Source organism: Fusarium odoratissimum (genome assembly GCF_000260195.1).
Source record: "Fusarium odoratissimum NRRL 54006 unplaced genomic scaffold supercont1.43, whole genome shotgun sequence".
In the NCBI taxonomy this organism is placed as follows: domain Eukaryota; kingdom Fungi; phylum Ascomycota; class Sordariomycetes; order Hypocreales; family Nectriaceae; genus Fusarium; species Fusarium odoratissimum.
In genome coordinates this window covers 13795-32054 of record NW_022158724.1, presented here as the reverse complement: position 1 = coordinate 32054, position 18260 = coordinate 13795, and the positions used below count along the sequence as shown (strand labels likewise).

The 18260-nt window shown below is 47.3% G+C and overlaps 7 protein-coding genes across 7 annotated transcripts; 3 read left to right on the top strand and 4 right to left on the bottom strand.

The window, feature by feature from the left end:
* Positions 1–12: 12 nt before the first annotated feature.
* FOIG_14640 (uncharacterized protein) lies at positions 13–938 on the bottom strand (the record flags this gene model as incomplete). Its single annotated transcript, XM_031215910.1, has 2 exons — positions 13–19; positions 73–938. 2 exons carry the CDS (start codon positions 936–938, stop codon positions 13–15), a joined length of 873 nt encoding a protein of 290 aa, XP_031054286.1.
* Positions 939–3156: 2218 nt separating this feature from the next.
* Positions 3157–3592, top strand: FOIG_14639 (uncharacterized protein; the record flags this gene model as incomplete). Its single annotated transcript, XM_031215909.1, has 2 exons — positions 3157–3226; positions 3270–3592. 2 exons carry the CDS (start codon positions 3157–3159, stop codon positions 3590–3592), a joined length of 393 nt encoding a protein of 130 aa, XP_031054285.1.
* Positions 3593–4393: 801 nt separating this feature from the next.
* Positions 4394–6713, bottom strand: FOIG_14638 (uncharacterized protein). The gene is made up of 4 exons (XM_031215908.1): positions 6224–6713; positions 5787–6172; positions 4768–5733; positions 4394–4719 (listed from the first exon to the last, which is right to left on the bottom strand). Exons 1-4 carry the CDS (start codon positions 6584–6586, stop codon positions 4536–4538), a joined length of 1899 nt encoding a protein of 632 aa, XP_031054284.1. The 5' UTR covers positions 6587–6713; the 3' UTR covers positions 4394–4535.
* A 2390-nt stretch (positions 6714–9103) lies between these two features.
* On the top strand, positions 9104–9835 carry FOIG_14637 (uncharacterized protein; the record flags this gene model as incomplete). The annotated part of the gene is made up of 1 exon (XM_031215907.1): positions 9104–9835. The coding sequence occupies one exon, from the start codon at positions 9104–9106 to the stop codon at positions 9833–9835; it is 732 nt and encodes a 243-aa protein (XP_031054283.1).
* Positions 9836–9979: 144 nt separating this feature from the next.
* FOIG_14636 (uncharacterized protein) lies at positions 9980–11533 on the top strand. The gene is made up of 4 exons (XM_031215906.1): positions 9980–10090; positions 10137–10840; positions 10888–11016; positions 11066–11533. Exons 1-4 carry the CDS (start codon positions 10024–10026, stop codon positions 11495–11497), a joined length of 1332 nt encoding a protein of 443 aa, XP_031054282.1. The 5' UTR covers positions 9980–10023; the 3' UTR covers positions 11498–11533.
* Positions 11534–13870: 2337 nt separating this feature from the next.
* On the bottom strand, positions 13871–15191 carry FOIG_14635 (uncharacterized protein; the record flags this gene model as incomplete). Its single annotated transcript, XM_031215905.1, has 3 exons — positions 13871–14227; positions 14278–14415; positions 14466–15191. 3 exons carry the CDS (start codon positions 15189–15191, stop codon positions 14114–14116), a joined length of 978 nt encoding a protein of 325 aa, XP_031054281.1. The 3' UTR covers positions 13871–14113.
* Positions 15192–15913: 722 nt separating this feature from the next.
* On the bottom strand, positions 15914–16737 carry FOIG_14634 (uncharacterized protein; the record flags this gene model as incomplete). The annotated part of the gene is made up of 2 exons (XM_031215904.1): positions 15914–16249; positions 16303–16737. 2 exons carry the CDS (start codon positions 16735–16737, stop codon positions 15914–15916), a joined length of 771 nt encoding a protein of 256 aa, XP_031054280.1.
* Positions 16738–18260: the final 1523 nt, after the last annotated feature.

Sequence of the window (18260 nt, the reverse complement as noted above, 5' to 3'; positions counted from 1 at the left end):
TCTGTTTCTGGATCAAGCCCTTTGTCCAACAGGAATCGAGTATACCGTTGACATCTTCCTTTGACGGCATACCAGAGGAGTTCCTTGCCATGCTCATTAATGAAACCGGGTTCTCCTACCAACCGTTCTGTCATCAAGATCGCCATATCATCTCCCCGAGCTAGTGCCGCTGTGATAATCGCATGATGTCTCGTCCACCTTCGAACAAGCGGGTCAGCGCCGCCCTCAAGAAGCAATGCCAAAATTGGCATGTCTCCTCGTATGACAGCCATCTCGAGTGCATCAGCTCCACGAGCCCCAGTCTTGTCTTTGCGAAAAACGTCCTTTTCGATGAAGAAGCTTAGGATGTCATGCTGAGGCGCACCTACGGCGATATGCAGAGGCGTTTCACCCCAGTCGTCGCTATCATCGATATGTGCCCCGCTATCAAAGAGCAATCTCACGATATCGAGATATCCTCTTCGCACTGCCAGCAACAAAGGAGGAACATCGCCATCGACGTGGGAATTTGGATCAACACCTTGATCCAGCATGAGCTTCACTAGATCATAACTGCCAGTCGTCACCGCAAAGTACACAAGATTATCCCCAACCTTGTTCCTGCGGTGAACATCAGCACCTCTCGCCAACAGCAGATCCACAACATTCCAGTACTGTTTCCTTATAGCTGGAAACAAAGCAGTCTCGTCTTCGTCGTTGATGATGTAGTTGACATCACCACCTTGATCCAAAGATCTCTCTACCACTGAAACGAGGCCCTCTTCAGAACCCCACTGGAGGGCTCTGCACCTCCAGTGCGCATCCTCATGATACACAAGGTCATTGGCAATGAGGTAAAACCGTTTGTTGGTTTGGCAGAAGGCGTTGAGGTCTGAGCGCACTGGAAGATTCTGTACGATCAGTTCGATGACCTCTGTTGCTAGGTTTTGAAGCAACATATTGACTGACTTAGTATTGCGACAGTTGGAATGCTTGGAATGAATAGAGGGAGGAACTAATTCTTCAAAGTGGTGAAGGAATGAGAGAGACTGACGTGAGATTTGGATCACCGACTTCCGATGATCAACGGAGGATCGGGTAGGTTTCTGTATATGGAGCTTACGTGTTTTTTCTCAAGTACGTGGCAGCATCAATGCACCAGAATAGACCTTTCAATAAGCATGGGAATCAAACGATCGGCAAGGAGAACAAGGCTCATGCCACATGCATCATCATTAATTTCTATTTGTCGTAAAGTACGACGGGACAGGAAAACTTATCAAGTGGCTAGAGTTGGGCGTCCGATTGATTCGAAGCTATTCCCAAAACCGCTAACTTGATCAATCCTTCGCTCTTATCAAGTCTCACCATCCTCGTCGACCCCTCCAATGCTGGATGGATCAGCCGTCACGAAACATCCCCCTTTGCTTTCTTCTTCATCGCTTCAATGCATTTGGGGCATTCCCTCGAATGCATGTACTGATCTCTCGAATCAATCTCGATCTTACATTTGGCCCGCGGAGACTTTTTCTTCTCATCACACGGCGTTTCGTTCTGCTTGTATCTGATCAAGTAGTCACATTTTTTGTCGTTGCAGTAGTATCTCACAAACGTGGTGCTGCACATGTTGGCGGATTGTGTACCTGTCTCGACTTCTTGACCGTGTAGGATCTGTCCGTTTATTTTCCTTTCGAGAAAGTTACGAGGGAAGCAATGCCATATTTATGCCCACGAGGAGACGACGGCCCCTGATTTGAGCTGTTCACAATAGTTACACTGAAGAGAAATTACTTACTTATTCACTAGTGAGTCTAGGAGACACTGAAAAGAGAACCTTTCTCGTTTGTTAATAGAGAAATAGTGACTAACTCTTTAGTTGCTGTAGTGATTTAAGTCACTTCCTCTGCATCCTTTTCTTCTCCACGCAAACCGAACACCATAGAGGAGAAAAGTAATTATTTACGACTGTAACCTCGGATTGCATTTCATCCTATCCTTTGGCGTCCCGCACGGCGCCACAGTCGTATCGTCATGGCCGAGGGTCCAGCAATCTTGGCATTGACATCGGATGCGTATTGTCTTGCACATGTTGGCGACTGTAGGCTCAACGGAAGGAGACAATTTATTGTTTATTGTTTTTTCTGTATGATGACTTATTTGATGGAATATGTCTGAAGTACGGCGTGCCAGAAAGCAAACAGTAGGCTGGGTTCATATAATGCTTGTTGGGCTGTGAGTATGCTCGGATTTAACCAATACCTACTCGACATTAAAGCTACGGAGGGACACTCAATGACTCTCCAACTCTGAATGTCACTCGATTGTATTTATTAGAAAGTTCTATTCATCAAATTGATAGAGTGATCAACACCCGCCTCCGTGCAGCAATCCGCCATAACCCTCATTTCTTGCCTGTCTTCTTCTCCTGGCACTTGTAGCAAAAGTCAACAGATAGATAATCGGTCTTCTCCTCAAACTCGGCTGTACATCCTTTTTCCATATTTCCTGGGTTCTGGCATGGCTTCCCGTCTATCTTGAAGCCGATCCGGTGGGAGCATACCCGGCACAAAGACGAGGTATGTATTGTTCTGCACATATTTGCTGCAGAGTTGTATTTTTAACTGGTTCTTTTAATGTGGTTTTCGTAAGTTAGAAGTTTTAATTGTTTGAATATCAGTACAGGGGCGGCCCAAGGCCTGATTTATATAGTTCTACAGCGATGTTATCATTCGCATGGATTCACACTAATAAATACAGGGGATGAAAGTTAAACGATGGTCATTCGGGTAGCTTACTGTCGTTAAGAGTCAAGAGACATCCTAAACCTCTCCGAATCTAGGCCATCGTATTCCATCATGACTCAAGCTACGCTTTCAACTTCTCCTCCTCCTCCTTCTTCCGAGCCTCTTCACAAGGGCCACATTCTTTATAGAGAAGTGTGTCTTTCGAATCGAAGTCTCTAATGCATTTGTCTGCGTCGCAAAGCTTATCAACAGTCTCTGTACTTATCAAATGACCACAATAACCCCAGTATCTTATAAATGTAGTCGTGCACATGGTTAGCTCAATGGAGCAAGAAGCTTTGCTATTTTTGATATGATGTTTGAGGAAATAGTTGAGCGTAATTGTATTTATACAAGAATACGATATGGAATATTGGAGGGAGACGTTGGGAGAATGCTGAAGGCTTGGCTTAAATACTTTTCGGCTTTTGTAGGTGTGCCACATCGAAGTCATGTGTCTGAAAGTAAGAGAATGAAATAGTTTACCACTACAATGATCACCTGCAGACGAGATTCGATTCACCGATGACTCTATCAACAATATCCTTATCGAAACCCAATCGTCCAATTTTTTAAAGCACAGTTTTGCGGAGGCCGACTATCCCATGCTGAAGCAGCTTGTGGCAGATGTCAGGATGCCGCTTTGTCTGGTCGACGAGACCATTTTCCCTCGGCCATTTGACCAACAGATGGAAACACTGCGTTTTAAATCTGGGTCTCAGAATGACATTGACACCGATGAAGAATGGGATGTAGAAGATTTTGTTGTGGAAGACAGATTTGAGGATGCAGATGAACTGGACGAACCTCTTGAAAGTGACGAAGATTGAGCTGGGACAGATTGAGCAGATGACGGACTGGGCAGATGACAGACTGGAACAGATTACAAGAACAGATTACTAGAACAGATTGAGCAGATGGCGAACTAGATACAAAAGTTCAAAAATATGGCAGACCGATTTTCAGGCATTATATTTATAGTACTCAGAGACACATTAATATAGAAATCAACCTCATTGTTGAGACAGACTTGCAATTGAGACTTGTGGCTGAGAGCTTAAATCAGCAGACAGAACTTAGTTGAGACAGACTTCAATAATGGTTCTAAACTTGGAACATCTGAATTCAATCCTCTTGAGCTATCTGTATACCCAATCTAAGGCAACTCCGACCGAAGAACAGTACGAAGAGCTGGGCGAGATGTTCTCAACAAAATCTACAAAGACATTTAGAGCAATCACGACTGGGATTCGCTTCTGTATCTAGCAATCACCGGGGCGGAAAGGCTCAGCTGGCACTTTGAACCTGGGACGTTGCAGTCCAGACCCGATTCTTCAGCCGCCTGGATGTGTGGTATAAAGCAACTCTGACCGAAGAATGGAGCAACATGTTCCATTGGACTGGAAGTACATGGTGAGCTCAGTTGTTACTCAAAGCCATTGTACTCCTAAAGGTGGAGGGCCGGACTTATGATTATTCTTTTGATGAGTTTAGGACGACTCTGAAATGACTTTTAGAAGATCAAAGAAGTATCATCATAAGTCTGTATGAGTTTATGAGACGACAAGACCCACTTCCACTCAAAATTACCTGATCGTAGAAACAATCAGCGAAAGCAGAGTCAGTTTCATTAATTGCAATTGAAAGTCGACATCAACATACGGGACTATGTACAACATATCCATATATACCAAGAACAATAAACACAATATCTTCATATCCATCTCGTAACCATCATTCATTCATCCACTCGTTGTCCTGGCCCTTCTCCCCTTAACATCCAGAAGGAAGAGCAAAGCTCTCAGTGCGGCTGGAAGCACTATACTTGGCACTTGTTCCAAGACCACGCTTGGCAAATCCCTTCCAGATCTCACACTTGTTGGCACCCTTGGTAAGAGCGGTGTCGGCATCGATGATGGCGTCTCGGGCCTGGATCATGTTGGGGTTGCAAGGTTGCCTATTCAACGTTAGATAAGAACTCCTATACATCCTAGAGATAACTTACAGCGACATGCCATCCACTACTAACTTCATAGCAAGATATTTGCCGTCTGTAGGAACGCCGTTGTTGAATTTGGGTTCATCCGCATCATTCTTCCCGTGCTTGTCGATCAAGTTCCACATAACCTCATACAGGACAGTAGCCCAGTAAGTACCAATAGCATGGACTCCACTGAGACTGTTAACACTCTTGTAAGTGTATGGGTTGGTGGTAAGGCTGGTGCTGTAAGGATACGCCCGGATACCGGCTGCGTTGTTGTACACCCAGTCACCCATGACCTTGTTGCTAGCGCGGGTATCCTTGGATTGGATGTGAATGGCAGTAGCCATGAAGTCACCCCAGCCCTCGCCCATACCACCAGATTCACCACCAGGAAGACATCCAGAGTTGGCAGGACCGCCAGTAAGACGGTTGGAGAGACCGTGGGTGTACTCGTGGATGACAACACCAGCGTCAAAACTGCAGTCGCGCTGGGGTGTGCTGTACGTCCAGAGATACATCCTCATTCGGCCGGGCTGACCGTCGGCAGGTGTAGCGAAGTTGGCGTTGTTGGTGCCGCTTCCGTCCTGGGCATTGAGGATAACCATGTCGTTTCCTACACCACCCTGACCATTGTTGTTGGTCTGGAAGTTACCGGCCTGTTCGGTAAAGCCAAGAAGATACAGGAGATCGTGGTACTTGTTGGCTGTGTAGAAAAGCTGGGCGATGGAAGCATCGCGGTAGGTGGTGGGTGTAGTTGTGCTGGTGGAGTAGTCATACTCGAACTTCAGCGAAGGACTATCAGGACGGTAATTGTTCAGATACGTGGAGCCCCCTGAAGGATTCACCTGTGCAATTCCATTGTTCCCGCGGGTTGTGGTGTAGTTGTTTGAGCCGTCGCTGAGCCAGGTGAACTCGGAGGCCTCGAGGTTCCAGGGGTTCTCAACAGTACTGCGAGATCCCTTGGAGGGATCATTAACACCCCAGGGGCTATGGTAAACTGGTCAATTCTTTCCCAATCGTCAATTTATGGAAATACGTACTAGACCTTGTATGTCGCCTCATTGACGTAGTCAACAACACCAACAACTTCATCAGTCTTGGCAGCATTGACATAAGTCAACAGCCAGTTGTCAACAATATCAGTCTCAACTCTCCATGTGAGTTTGAGCTCCTTGTTCTCATCAACGAGGTAGGTGAGCTTAGCCTCAGGCTTGCTAACAGTACCCTTGGTACCAGTGAAGGTGTAGTGGTTCTTGCTCTTCTTCTCAGCCTTGGCCTTCTCAGCCTCAACGGGGAGAGAAAGGACATCAACAGTGTCCTTAAGAGCGTCGACGGGGTCTTTCTCGTCACGCTTGGTAAGAGGGCCGGGAATTTTGCCCTCGTAGAAGCTGTTTCCGTAGGAGAAGACCTCGCCGTCAGCGCCAATCTGTATTCGTGTCAGTTTATCCAGATCATCAAGGAACTTCGGAATTCTCACGTTGACGTTGAAATCAGCATTGTCGATATCAATACCATTGACAGTCTGCTTGAAGTTCACATGCGCAATGCCATTGCTGCCAACATAGTGATCCGTGACCATACGGAAAGTAGCCTTGGGGAAAGTCGACTTGACCAAGTCCTTGGCAGTCTCGGTGTAATCAGCGCGCTTGATGACGACCTTGGCGCTGACATCATCAGGAACCTCGTCCTGAGGAACGTACTCGGCCATGGGAGGAAGCTTAAAAGCTTCCAGGTCAAGGCCACGCTTGCTCAGCGGTGAAGGGTTAGGGGCCCTTCTGCTGGGATGAGCACCAGCGAGGCTGGAGAGGCCGATGAGGACGAGAGAGTCGGAGAAACGCATCTTGATGAATTGCACTGGAGTGAAGTGCTGAGTTGATGATGATGTTCGTGAATTTCAGATAGACATGTTCGAAGGATCTATTATATACTTCTACAGTCTACAATACTATGCTTCCAGTCATCCACGCTTCTTTCCAACTTCCCAATTCAACCGGGACTTTTGTATATCTTGGCCTCGAATATCTAGAAGCTCATAACTATCCACTGACCTGTTCTGGGATATAAGCGCTGCAAGAAGGGTCTTTTGTCCAGGCACTATCTCACAAACACTACAGTCATGCGACATTGCTATCTGGGGTCACTTATTCCTGGCCATCAGTCCCGCTAGGGGTTAGCACGTCATCTTCGCAATATCTCGGCGGCAGCGAGATAGGAAGGTCTTCTCGGACAAACAACAGCCGAGGGAATAAACGGCTCGGGACGAACCATCGTAGATTTACAATTTGGGGAAAGGGTGCGGAGTGTATAGCCTGATTGGTATGTATGCGCCGAAGACTAGTAACTAGTCACTATTGCAAGCTTAAGAGTAAGGTTAAGCATGATAAACCTTCTTAGCACATCATCGGAGCATTTAGGACGCTAGAAATGAAGTGGTGCAGTCATAGATATGATCATACTAGCATAGGGGATGAAAGGGCTGCGGACAAAAGGCACTATCTACCATCCCAACACCACTATCCAAGCAATCATGCCCCAAAAGGAAGTCCATAGTCCAGATCACTACACCGCAATATACTCTGATCTGCAAGACAAAGACGCCAGACTATTTCTGCACTCTGCAAGCGCCTCGACGGCCCCTGCGTCTTCTTGGCAAAGGTTCTTTTTAACGAACGACATCCGTGTGATCTACCACGACATCCCTGCATATCTGGGGACCTTCCATGTTGGGCCATGTCTCCCGGCAATACCACCCTCAACGCGGAGACGGTGGGCCAATCAATTATCACTCCGCTGTTTATGACTTGCAGGAAGGTTGATTGTTATCTATTGTAAAGAGGGGTAGTTGGGGAGCTGCGAGATTTATTAAGGCTTGCTTGGGTATGTGAACTGCCTTTTACATGCTTGTGCTATGATGTTCTGATTGATATCATCCCGCTTTTGATATGGAAGGTAGTATTGCTTGTTAAGTGAGTGCATCACGCGTGTATTAACGAGTCAGTGACACGGTGTTGTATCTTGCAGATACGAAGCGGCCTCATTATCAGCCTTTCTTGATACCATGATCAGAGGGACTCCAAGAAGCTCATCGCCTTTCACAGTCACGTACTTGAAGCCTTAGTATTGATGAAGCATCTTCAAGTCGGCGCATGAGGGAATAACCGTAAGAACTCTCACAAAAGGCATGCCGGCTTGACAAATATCCATTCGCCCGAGAGACTATCGTCGGATGACTTTAGTGATAGATCCATTCGACCTGCCAATTCTGTCAAGCTTCGAGGCTGCTACTGGCCAAGACTTCCCCACGCCTTGGCTTTTCAGGTCAGAATGGTCTGTGGGTTCGCATGACCCAGTATAGACTCGGCATACATTGATGTACTATTGTAGGATGTGTCAAGGTATACAAGGAATTATATCGCTGAGATGGAAAATAAACTATTCAAATCACATGTCAAAGATTCAACTCATTCTGTTCCTAGATCTTTTCTATGATATTACGTTTCTAAGATGCAATGCATGACATCTGAAAAACAGTTTCGAATATGTTATGGTTCATGACACATGGAAATGCTTTGATAATAATGTTGCCAGGCAAACATCACTATACAGTTGACGTACTATTTTTTTGGTTGTTGCAAGCAATTTAATATAATCTTATATATTGCGCAACTGAGATGTTGATCCTTCTCACCTCAAAGCGCTGGGTTTCACTCTACATAACCTATACCTGACCTAAATACAGTCTGTCTTCCACATATCGGCATCAACCCAGCCATAATGAATAAGGATATATTGTTTTAAATCGCGGAAAGGGAAAGGAAGGTGAAACTTAAATAGAAGACTTAAGAGGGATTAGACTCACATCTCACAACCTAAAACATTCGGTTATGATTTTAAACGACGAGGGATACAACAAGCTTCTTCGAATCTTGAGAATCCCAAGCTTGCATAAGCATAAGATCCGCCCACTCGCGCTTTCAAAACTTCTCATGAATTCCATTTTCCCCGTGTTAGAAAAAAAATTACCCCTTCATATTAACGGGACCTCATTGGCTTTAGTTGCCATCGGCCAAATTGGCCGTTGCAGCCCCACTTTTAAGCCGGCGAATTTGGACGCGACAAACTCGCCATGATCCATCTAGACAACACCATGGAAAGCGTCCGGGAACACTAGTAAAATATGGAACTCGAATGCCAATTTGGCCGTTGATTTTCGAAAGATAGAGTATGTCGAAGGAAGACTGGTTGTTGTCATTCCCAGGAAATTGCCTATATAAAGACCTCATGTTCAAGCTCTTGACTAAAATCATCACCAACCACCAATACACATTCATCCTTCATATAATTCAGCTTGCCTATCATGTCTCGTAACCTAGCTCTTGTCACTGGCTCAACTCAAGGCATTGGCCTTGCAGTTGCCAAAGAGCTCGCCATCAAGCACAACTACCATGTCCTTCTTGGCGTTCGAAACACCAAAGCCGGAGAAGAAACCGCCTCTGATCTTCGCAAAGAAGGCCACGAAGCTTCAGTCGTAGAGCTTGATCTCACCTCTGCTGACTCCATCGACAAAGCAGTCAAGCATATCGATGAGAAGTACGGATATCTCGATGTTCTCATCAATAACGCTGGTGTTTTGCTTGATAGGCAGGAAGGTCTTTCGACCTGGGATCTCTTCTCCAAGACATTCACTACCAACGTCATCGGAACTGGCTGTCTTACTCAAAGCCTCCTCCCACTCCTGCGCAAAGCGAAGAATTCTCCACCGCGCATCGTATTTGTAACGAGCGTCATGGGCAGTCTCACCAAAGCAACCGATGAAACCACGACCTATTACAACATTGACTACAAGGCCTATGACGCGAGTAAAGCGGCAGTCAACATGCTCATGTTCAACTTCGCACGCGAACTGGATGCTGTTGGTGGGAAGGTCAACTCTGTTTGTCCGGGACTGGTAAAGACGGGCTTGACCAATTATCACGAGTGGGGAACGAGCCCTGAGACTGGTGCCGAAAGGATCGTTGAGATGGCGACTATCGGGGAGGATGGGCCTACCAAGACCATTAGTGACCGTAATGGAGAGCTTCCTCTGTAGAGAGCAACTGTATATCATAGGATGGTAGTTTAGTGTTTGCCTAGGTAGTCACCTGCATAAGCGAAACCCTGCCCAGATCATTGGCCGCGGGATTTTAGCGTTAAATCCGAAGACCGTTTCTGCTTACCAACCTGCACCTGTATTCTCCTCCATGCCATCCCCAATTACGAAAACTCGTATCAATTACAATGGAGATTTTGTCAGAGCCTCTGTTCTTTCAAACGTGTCAGTTGTGTGACAAGACTTTCACTCAGGGTATATCCGCCCCAAGCATTCCCCACCTGTCGCTGACCATCGTCAGAGCACCCATACAAGCGACACGTCAATTATTGCCGCCGCGCTCAGACTCAACGCAAAGGACGCCCAAAGTCTTGTACTTCCTGCAGAATAGCCAAGACGAAATGCGACTTTGGTCAGCCATGTTCGAGATGCACGAAGAAGGATCTGCGATGCGCTTATGGCCGTACAATTCGCAATGGAGCTACGACGACGATTGAGCATTACCAGAATCTCAATGCTCGGTCAAGCAACGAGCTGGAGGGCGTCAATGAATTAGTTTCCTGTGAGCCTCCGAGTGTTTCTCTTGAGTTAGACGAGTTCGCAAGCGACTTCATCTCGTCGCTGAACACCATATCCACCGACCCCTCTGAACTCATGCCAAATTCTCTGGACGTTTTTCCGCCCAGCATCACAAACGATATGCAGACTCGCGTGCCGTCGAGATCGCTCACCTCCAAGGGAGATCTAACTCGCGTATCTAATCGCCTTTCAAGCATGCAGCACGCGTCGAGAGTCATCATGCAGATGCTTTACGCATATCCGCAGATGATGCTCCGTCGGCAAACGTTCCCGCCGTTCATCCATCCCCATTGGCATTTGAAAACTCTCCCTGAGACGTTGGGCAACTGCATGAGTGTTTCTCAGCTCTTTGCGGCGAGAACACCGGAAACCCAGTCGTTCTTGTGGAGAATGGTCGCTGCTGAGGAGGGGCGCTTTCGGGAAAAGGTAAAGATGACGAGCTTTTTCGAGTAGCATCAGCTAATACGAACCAGTTGCATACGTTCTCTCCTCGTGAGGTGCATTTGTGTCTGGAGGCTATGATTATCTATATGATGATGTCGATGAGTGAACCCGACTCAGAAAGCAAAGACCGAACTTCTAGGCTCTTCGAAACAGCTGAGGTCAGTGCTGTCAAGCTTTACCATGAATATTGAGCTAATTCTGTACTAGCTCATCGGTACCCGATTCCTCGATTTCACCGGTAGCTACTCGAACTCTGAAATATCTGAGCCAAGTTCAACATGGCAAGACTGGATATTCTCAGAATCACGCCGCCGAATGTCCTGTCTCTGGCTTATCATAAGCTGCGTGATAACCATCGAGAACGGCAGGACGTGCAGTAGCTGTAGCGATGTGCAGAATCTTCCTCTCCCGTCGAGCAAACTTCTTTGGGAAGCTAGAAGTCTGGAAGAATGGCAGACGGAGAAGGCCTTCTTTGATATGAGCTGTCGTATCGTTACATTAGGTGAGCTTGTTGAAGCGAAAGGAAACGCGGGAAATCCGGTTGAAGCTCAGAGGTTGCAGAGTTGGGAGATGGGGAGCGATAAGATGACCGCCATGTTAAATATTGCTGTTGAGTTTGTATGGGGCAACGTTTTATAACGGTTGACTATCATAACCGTTTTTTTATACTGTATCACAGTGCGTCGGTGCGAACCCCAGAAGCCCCTTAGGGTTAACTGAGGGATGAGAATACCCTTGCATCGGCACTTGAAGTCGCGAAACGTGCGACGAGTCTCGAACAACGCCGCGTGATTGATCCGATATGATCGGCGGAAGATTCCAGCCGATGATGGTTTTGCATAAAAAAAAAAAAAAAGCAAAACTCCAAAAGATAACGAATTGGAGAAGATAGGCTGAGGCATGATTGCGTCAGATACGCCAGATCACATGCACGACGCCACCTCGCGTTTTGAGCTCCCGTAATAAATCAGGCGCGTTCCCTCCCACAATCCAAACCTTCAACGCGATCGATCAGCTTGCCTCACGCGTGCGTACGTTGACTTCCTTTAAGCGCCATGTGGGTATACCCATAGCTCCCGCTCACCGCAAGCATGCACTGACATCATGTACAGCTACCTCCTTCATTCATACCCTATACAATCACTGGTGCTATACCCATGCCCAGGATGAGAGGTCCAACCCCTCCAACTTACCCTCCCACTCCGCCGCCTTTGCAGAGGAAGAGAAAGGCCAGTGATGCGGTTCCGAAAAGCGAAAATGACTATCAGTCACAGACGCTTCCTCCTTCACCCAAACGGACTCAACGCGAATTATCGTTCATCAGCATCTCATCAGGCGGCCATGAAGACGCCCAGCATGACCAATTGGCACCCCCCGACGATCGACCAGTCATCAACACTGAACCAGAGCTTTCTGATGAGCAGAAACACCTGCTCGACACCATTGTGAGCGGCAGACGCAATGTCTTCTTCACTGGCTCAGCTGGCTGCGGCAAATCAACCGTTCTCAAAATCGCCATCAGTCGGTTGAGGGCACTAGACAGGGACGTTAAAATCTGCGCACCTACAGGTCGTGCAGCTGTGCAAATCGGCGGCACGACTACCTATTCTTACATGGGATGGTCGCCTGCCTTTATCCAAAAAGGGATAGCCGCGCTCCGGGAAATTACATTCAAGAACAAGACCACTCGTAAGCGTATCAGAAGAACAGAGGTGCTGATCATCGATGAGGTTAGCATGATCAGCAGTGATTTCTTAAACTGCATGAATGAGTGTTTGAAATATGTGAGAGCGGACAAGCGACATTTGCCCTTTGGCGGCATTCAGGTCATCGTCACTGGGGACTTCTGCCAACTCGCCCCTGTCAAACCTTTTCAGTACTGCTATTTTTGCGGTGCCCAGATGAAGTACAACAAGGCGGAGGGCATGCATAGTTGTCCCAAGTCCGGGGACCACGGGCCCTGGGCTGACGAGGACAAATGGGCATTCAGAAGCAGGGCTTGGGCTGAGGCCAACTTTACCTGTTTCAATTTGAGAGACATTCATCGTCAGAACGACCCCACATTCATCAAAATCCTGCAGAAATGCCGGCTTGGAATCCCCTTCACTGAAAACGATATAGACCTCCTCATGGATCACGACTGTGAAGTTGAGAACGCGCCACAGCTCCTCTGCACCAGAGAAGAGGTTGACCCGATTAATCGCACCAAGTTCCAAGCAATCACAGAATATAAGCCGAAGCGATACACAGTTCTTGAAGGCTTTGATTGGAATGGGATACTGAAATGGGAGGATGCCAAGTATAGCACGACGTCTGAAGACGGCACATTGGCTGCACACAAGGAACACCAACTCGATCCGGTCGTCGACCTCAAGGAAACAATGCAAGTCATGCTCCAAGTGAACCTTGATATCAGAGCTGGACTCGTCAACGGAAGTCAAGGCGTTATCTGCGGCTGGGAGAGGATCGACATGGCCATACTACCGGCACTCCAAGGCGAGTACTCAACCGACAGAGAAGGCCTCGTTCGAGCCTTCACTGCAAAACACATACAGCTTCACCCTGATAAGAGAGATCATGTCTGGCCACGCGTGCGCTTCAGCAACGGACGTACCCGTACAATCTATCCCTGGTGTGTGATGAACCCCGTTGGTGATATTAGACCTTACTCTTTCCTGCACCGAACACAAATTCCGCTTGTACCTGGTTGGGCTATCACCATTCACAAGAGCCAGGGCATGACTCTCGAACGTGTCATCGTCAATTTGAGTAGGGCTTTTGCAGAGGGGCAGGTATACGTTGCGTTATCGAGAGCGACAGGTCTTCGTGGTCTGAAAGTAGAAGGCAACGCGCGGGGAATAACGGTGGGAGAAGGGGGGAATGCGGAGGTTCGTCAGTTTCTTGCTGACACTTTTGGTACTGAGATGTTTGAAGAGCTTGAAGATAAAGAACCCGATGAATCGTAGGGATACACAGAGTTGCGGCATGGGGAAGAAGATGTTGAATGTGGTTCTTGTTGTATGGGCTTTGTATTAATAATTGTGTATGAATGATATTATATTCAAGCGACCTTGATAATCCTCCGTGTTTCATCATCATTGACTTACGGTATGAATTGGCCGATGATGTATTTGTGGCAGTCTAAAAGGCCAGATATGTCCTGAACTAGGAGAAGTATTCCTCACAATACATTAGATACCCGTTATGATCTGATCATTCCCAAAACCGCAAGGTATAGACTTCGAGCTCCCCAAACTATCCATTCACAACCTCCTCATCAGCTACTACCCCGCGTTGGTAGCCTAACCTTGGATAAGGAGTCGGATACTTGTTATTTTCATCGCTTACCCATCGGGGATAATCAGGATCCTGTTCCGAAAGGTAAGAAGGTTTCGATCAGTTTGATGGAGGCGACTTACATTGTCGAAAAATGGATGCTTCGAGCCAATATCCTGACGCTCTTGATGCCATTCACCTTCTGGCAGATGCCTTCTTCTGCACCAGATACAGCGTGGTACTGTCCTGTGGGAGACCGTCTTGCCGCAAGTACACCAAAACTGGATCAATTCGTTAGCTTACCTCCGCGTTCTTGATTTGGCAGTCATACCGCTCGCTCAAAAGCATGGTCATGAAGCGTCTTTGAGGGTTCAAAATCATCGCCGTAGTCAACATCCTCCCTGACAATCCAATTCCATTCCATCTCTGTTCGTTCAGCAAAGTATTTCCTCGCCGTCATGCGCTCCTCCTCTTCACATCTGACACAAATCCACCTCGTATAAACATCACAGTCGCATCTTTCGTTCAGAAACATCCCTGATACTTCTTTTTCAGTCTTCGCGTCACAATCCTCACACAAGCACATGATATTATCAAGCTCATAACTCCCTCTCAAATGCGGTCTGCGATTCGGATATGCACTCGGCGGAGCTGCACGAGGATAACATCGGCATTCCTCACAGACGTTAATGCCGCATTTTAAACACGGTAATGCACCCGCCTCATCGCATTTGGTGTTGTATAAGCGTACTTCGATCTCCTCGTCGCCTTTGAGATGAGGACTTAGCGTCGACTGACCGGCCATACGGTTCCTGTGATAGGGACTTGCATAGGCTTGACGTGTAGCGAGGCCACGACCATCGCAGAGGCAATGACGACTGAGCGACTTGAAGATTGTTGGTGACGATCGGATGTACTCGTAAGCTGACTTGCTTGTCAGACTGAGATGATAGAGGTCAAGGGTTGAGAGCCACGGTGCTAAGGAAGTGAGGATCGAGTATGAGGAGATAAGGTCCTCGATGGTGGATCCAACATTGCCAGAAGGAGTGGACGCCATAATTGACAGTTTCAAAGACTATTTTCTGATTCAACTTGTCGTCAATTTGCTATAGTTCCATCGACGGGTTGTCGAAGCTTGGCTGTCGCATCACGTGGGTAAGCAATAATATGAGTCAGATCGTAACGTTAGGTCTTTGTCAGATTGCTCCAGTGGTCAGAATATCAAGAAATGAGATCATACTTGCCGGAATTCGGTATCTTGGCGAAATTAGATTCGGAAACCCTTCTGCCGTTGGTGTTGAGCGTGAAATCCTGGGCAAGATCCGCTTCTTACACACACCACAGTATGAGCAGCGGTCTGGACCTACGCCACAAATTAACTTATTTTTAGCTCGGCACATGACCTTCGTTCAAGCCAACGAGGTTTCTAACCGGGTCAAATCTATCATCAGTGGCTTTTGCAACGGCTTGACCTAGGTATTATCGCCACCATCCTACGGCAGTCTGGACCCGGGATGGTTGGGTTATACGGCGTAACGGCATACACATTATCAAAGCCGCAGCCCTGATAGGGTCATTGAAATTGACTTTGCGACTAGGCCATCAATCTAATAGCCTGTATCGCTTTGAGATCATGTTGTGCTACAAGCACGAAGGTTCCCGTTGGCAATCTCAAATAATCTGTTGGCACTCTTGAAGATATGATTTGAGTGGAGTTTTAATCGCCCTGACCGCATCCTTCGCCCTAACCCTTGATAACTAGCAATCGTGATCGTTGTTTCATATCTTCCTGGTCTCCTGGGACACAAGCTCCACGAGCCACTTTCTGTGCTCTTCCACCAGATGCGGACTATGTCCAGATTCAATCTCCAAGGTGTCAGCGCCCCAATTCTGAGCCACGCCCAAAAGCATCTCCCTGCCGAAGATAGGATCATTCTTGCCGATAACCATGGTCTTGGGAATCTTCAAGTCTGCCGGGGTACAAACGACAGGAAATTCGAAGGGAGCTTTGCTTTGATGACAAAGTGTAGGGATAATCTCATCCGCAATGCTCTGATCAATATCTGAGAAGAATGCTTCTTTGACCCTATCCAGCTTCAGTGGCATACGTGTGTCCTAACAAACAATTGGTTCGGTGGCTTGGGATTCTGAGTTGAGTGCTGACTTACTGTTACGTCATGAAAGAATGGTGTCTTGCGATGCTCGCCCGCAGCCTTATACATAGAAATGCCTTTGTGTAGGACAGGTGTTGGGGCCACATAAATCACAGAGCCAAAGCCACCAGGAAGGCCTCTCTCTTCTCTCTCTGCGATACTGCGACCTTCAATCGCCACGGTAAGAGGGATAGCTCCATAGCTGTGACCAACAGCAATCACCTTTCTTCCGTTGTCCATGTAAGGAAGAACAGCGCCGTGGATCCTCTTTACATCATCATGGTATGTCTTACCATCGACTGAATCATCGTAGCCGGAGCTTGCAAGCGGCGGTGCCAGGACAGTGAAGCCTTGTTGCTGGAAAGCTTTGATGAGAAGACGGTAGTGGAGAGGTCGATGCCAAGCACCGTGAATTAGAAGTATGACTGGCTGTTGGTCTTTTCCCTCCATTTTATTTATCGTTTGAGACTGAAGATGATGTTCAGAATTATCTATCGATCGGTTTATGCTGAGGTTATATATGTAACAGTTAAAAATCACGGAATCCTTCTTCGGACGAAACCTCCGATTTCGCACTGATATCTCTGTGCTACGCCATGCAGTCTAATCCTTCGCTACTTTTCGGACAGAGATTCGGACGAATTTGGGGCACATCGGCGTGCTGACAAGCAGATCCAATCTCACTGATTACGGACATACTCATCACTATACGGCAGAGTTCCTCCATTGATCAATCCTTCACGCATGGCATCGGCTAGCAACGGTAAGCCGGTTATGACTTCACGGTACATTTTGAATCCCTGCCCGTCATTCCATCATAATTTATCGAGGCCGAATATAGATCTAAACCTTCTTGCCATAATATCCCAGGTAGTATGTCCTGCAGTTCCAGCAGTCCTGGCTGAATCAGGACAATTGGTATGTTCTCTTCTCTATGCTGCTCACCCATGCTTCGACAGAAATGTAGATCTCAGGAAAACTAGAAATCTCAGCTCTCTGTGCTCAATAGCCGCACCTCCGTCCGTCTCCTTACATCGTTGATCACTCCTCGTCACATAAAGCATCATGATCCTGCCGCAGACCCATATCGGCCGCTATTCGGGACAACTAGAAGATCATCGGGATCCCTCATAACAGTCACAAATCACATAAGCGGGAGTGCATGTAGCGCACCCAGCGACAGAAGCTGAAATACATCCAGACAGTACCGGCGATTGATCAGCGCCACCAACTACCAGTAGAAGTTCGTTGACTGCTCGGCACGGGCCGGGTTCAGCTGGAATATTGGTGACAGGCTGTGGATTGACTGTTAGTCGACAGAGCTGATTGGATTATGGTCATTCCTGCATATCACTTTATTCGGGAGATCTGCGACGACGCTGCTTAAAAGTGGCTGAGAGGGCTGAGCTGAAAAACGATGATCTTTGTCGCTATCTGTATAGACAAGGACGCCGACGACGGGGTAATCACCATCTAAACCATCAAGTCTATGTACACTATCAGCTTCCCTCCTAAGCCGTGTCTTGGATCAACGTAGTTCTTGGCCGTTGATGTGCCGTCCATGGCGCCGTCGGCTACCGGAAGATTGGACAGCCGAGACATATTTCTAGTGACCTGGTTTTGTTTGTAGTACCACCGGCTGATCTGCCATGTTTCTGGCTAGAAGACTAATGCCGCTGCGCAGTTATCACAGTCAGAATATTTTGTCAACGAGTCCTGGTCGAGGTACATGACATACTTACATATATGATACATATCTTGACTCTTGAGTGACATGATCTGTCACTTACCCGTCCCGTGTCTCATTTATATCCCTGATTTAGCATAAAGACGATCCCGCCCTAATATTCTTACGTAGTTCTTATCAGCTCGGCTCCAGTACTTTATTTATTGGCTTTCACAGACCCAAACAATCGCTCACCAAATGCAAACACAAGGTGACAGAAAAGCTTGTCTTGTTTTACTGTGACTAT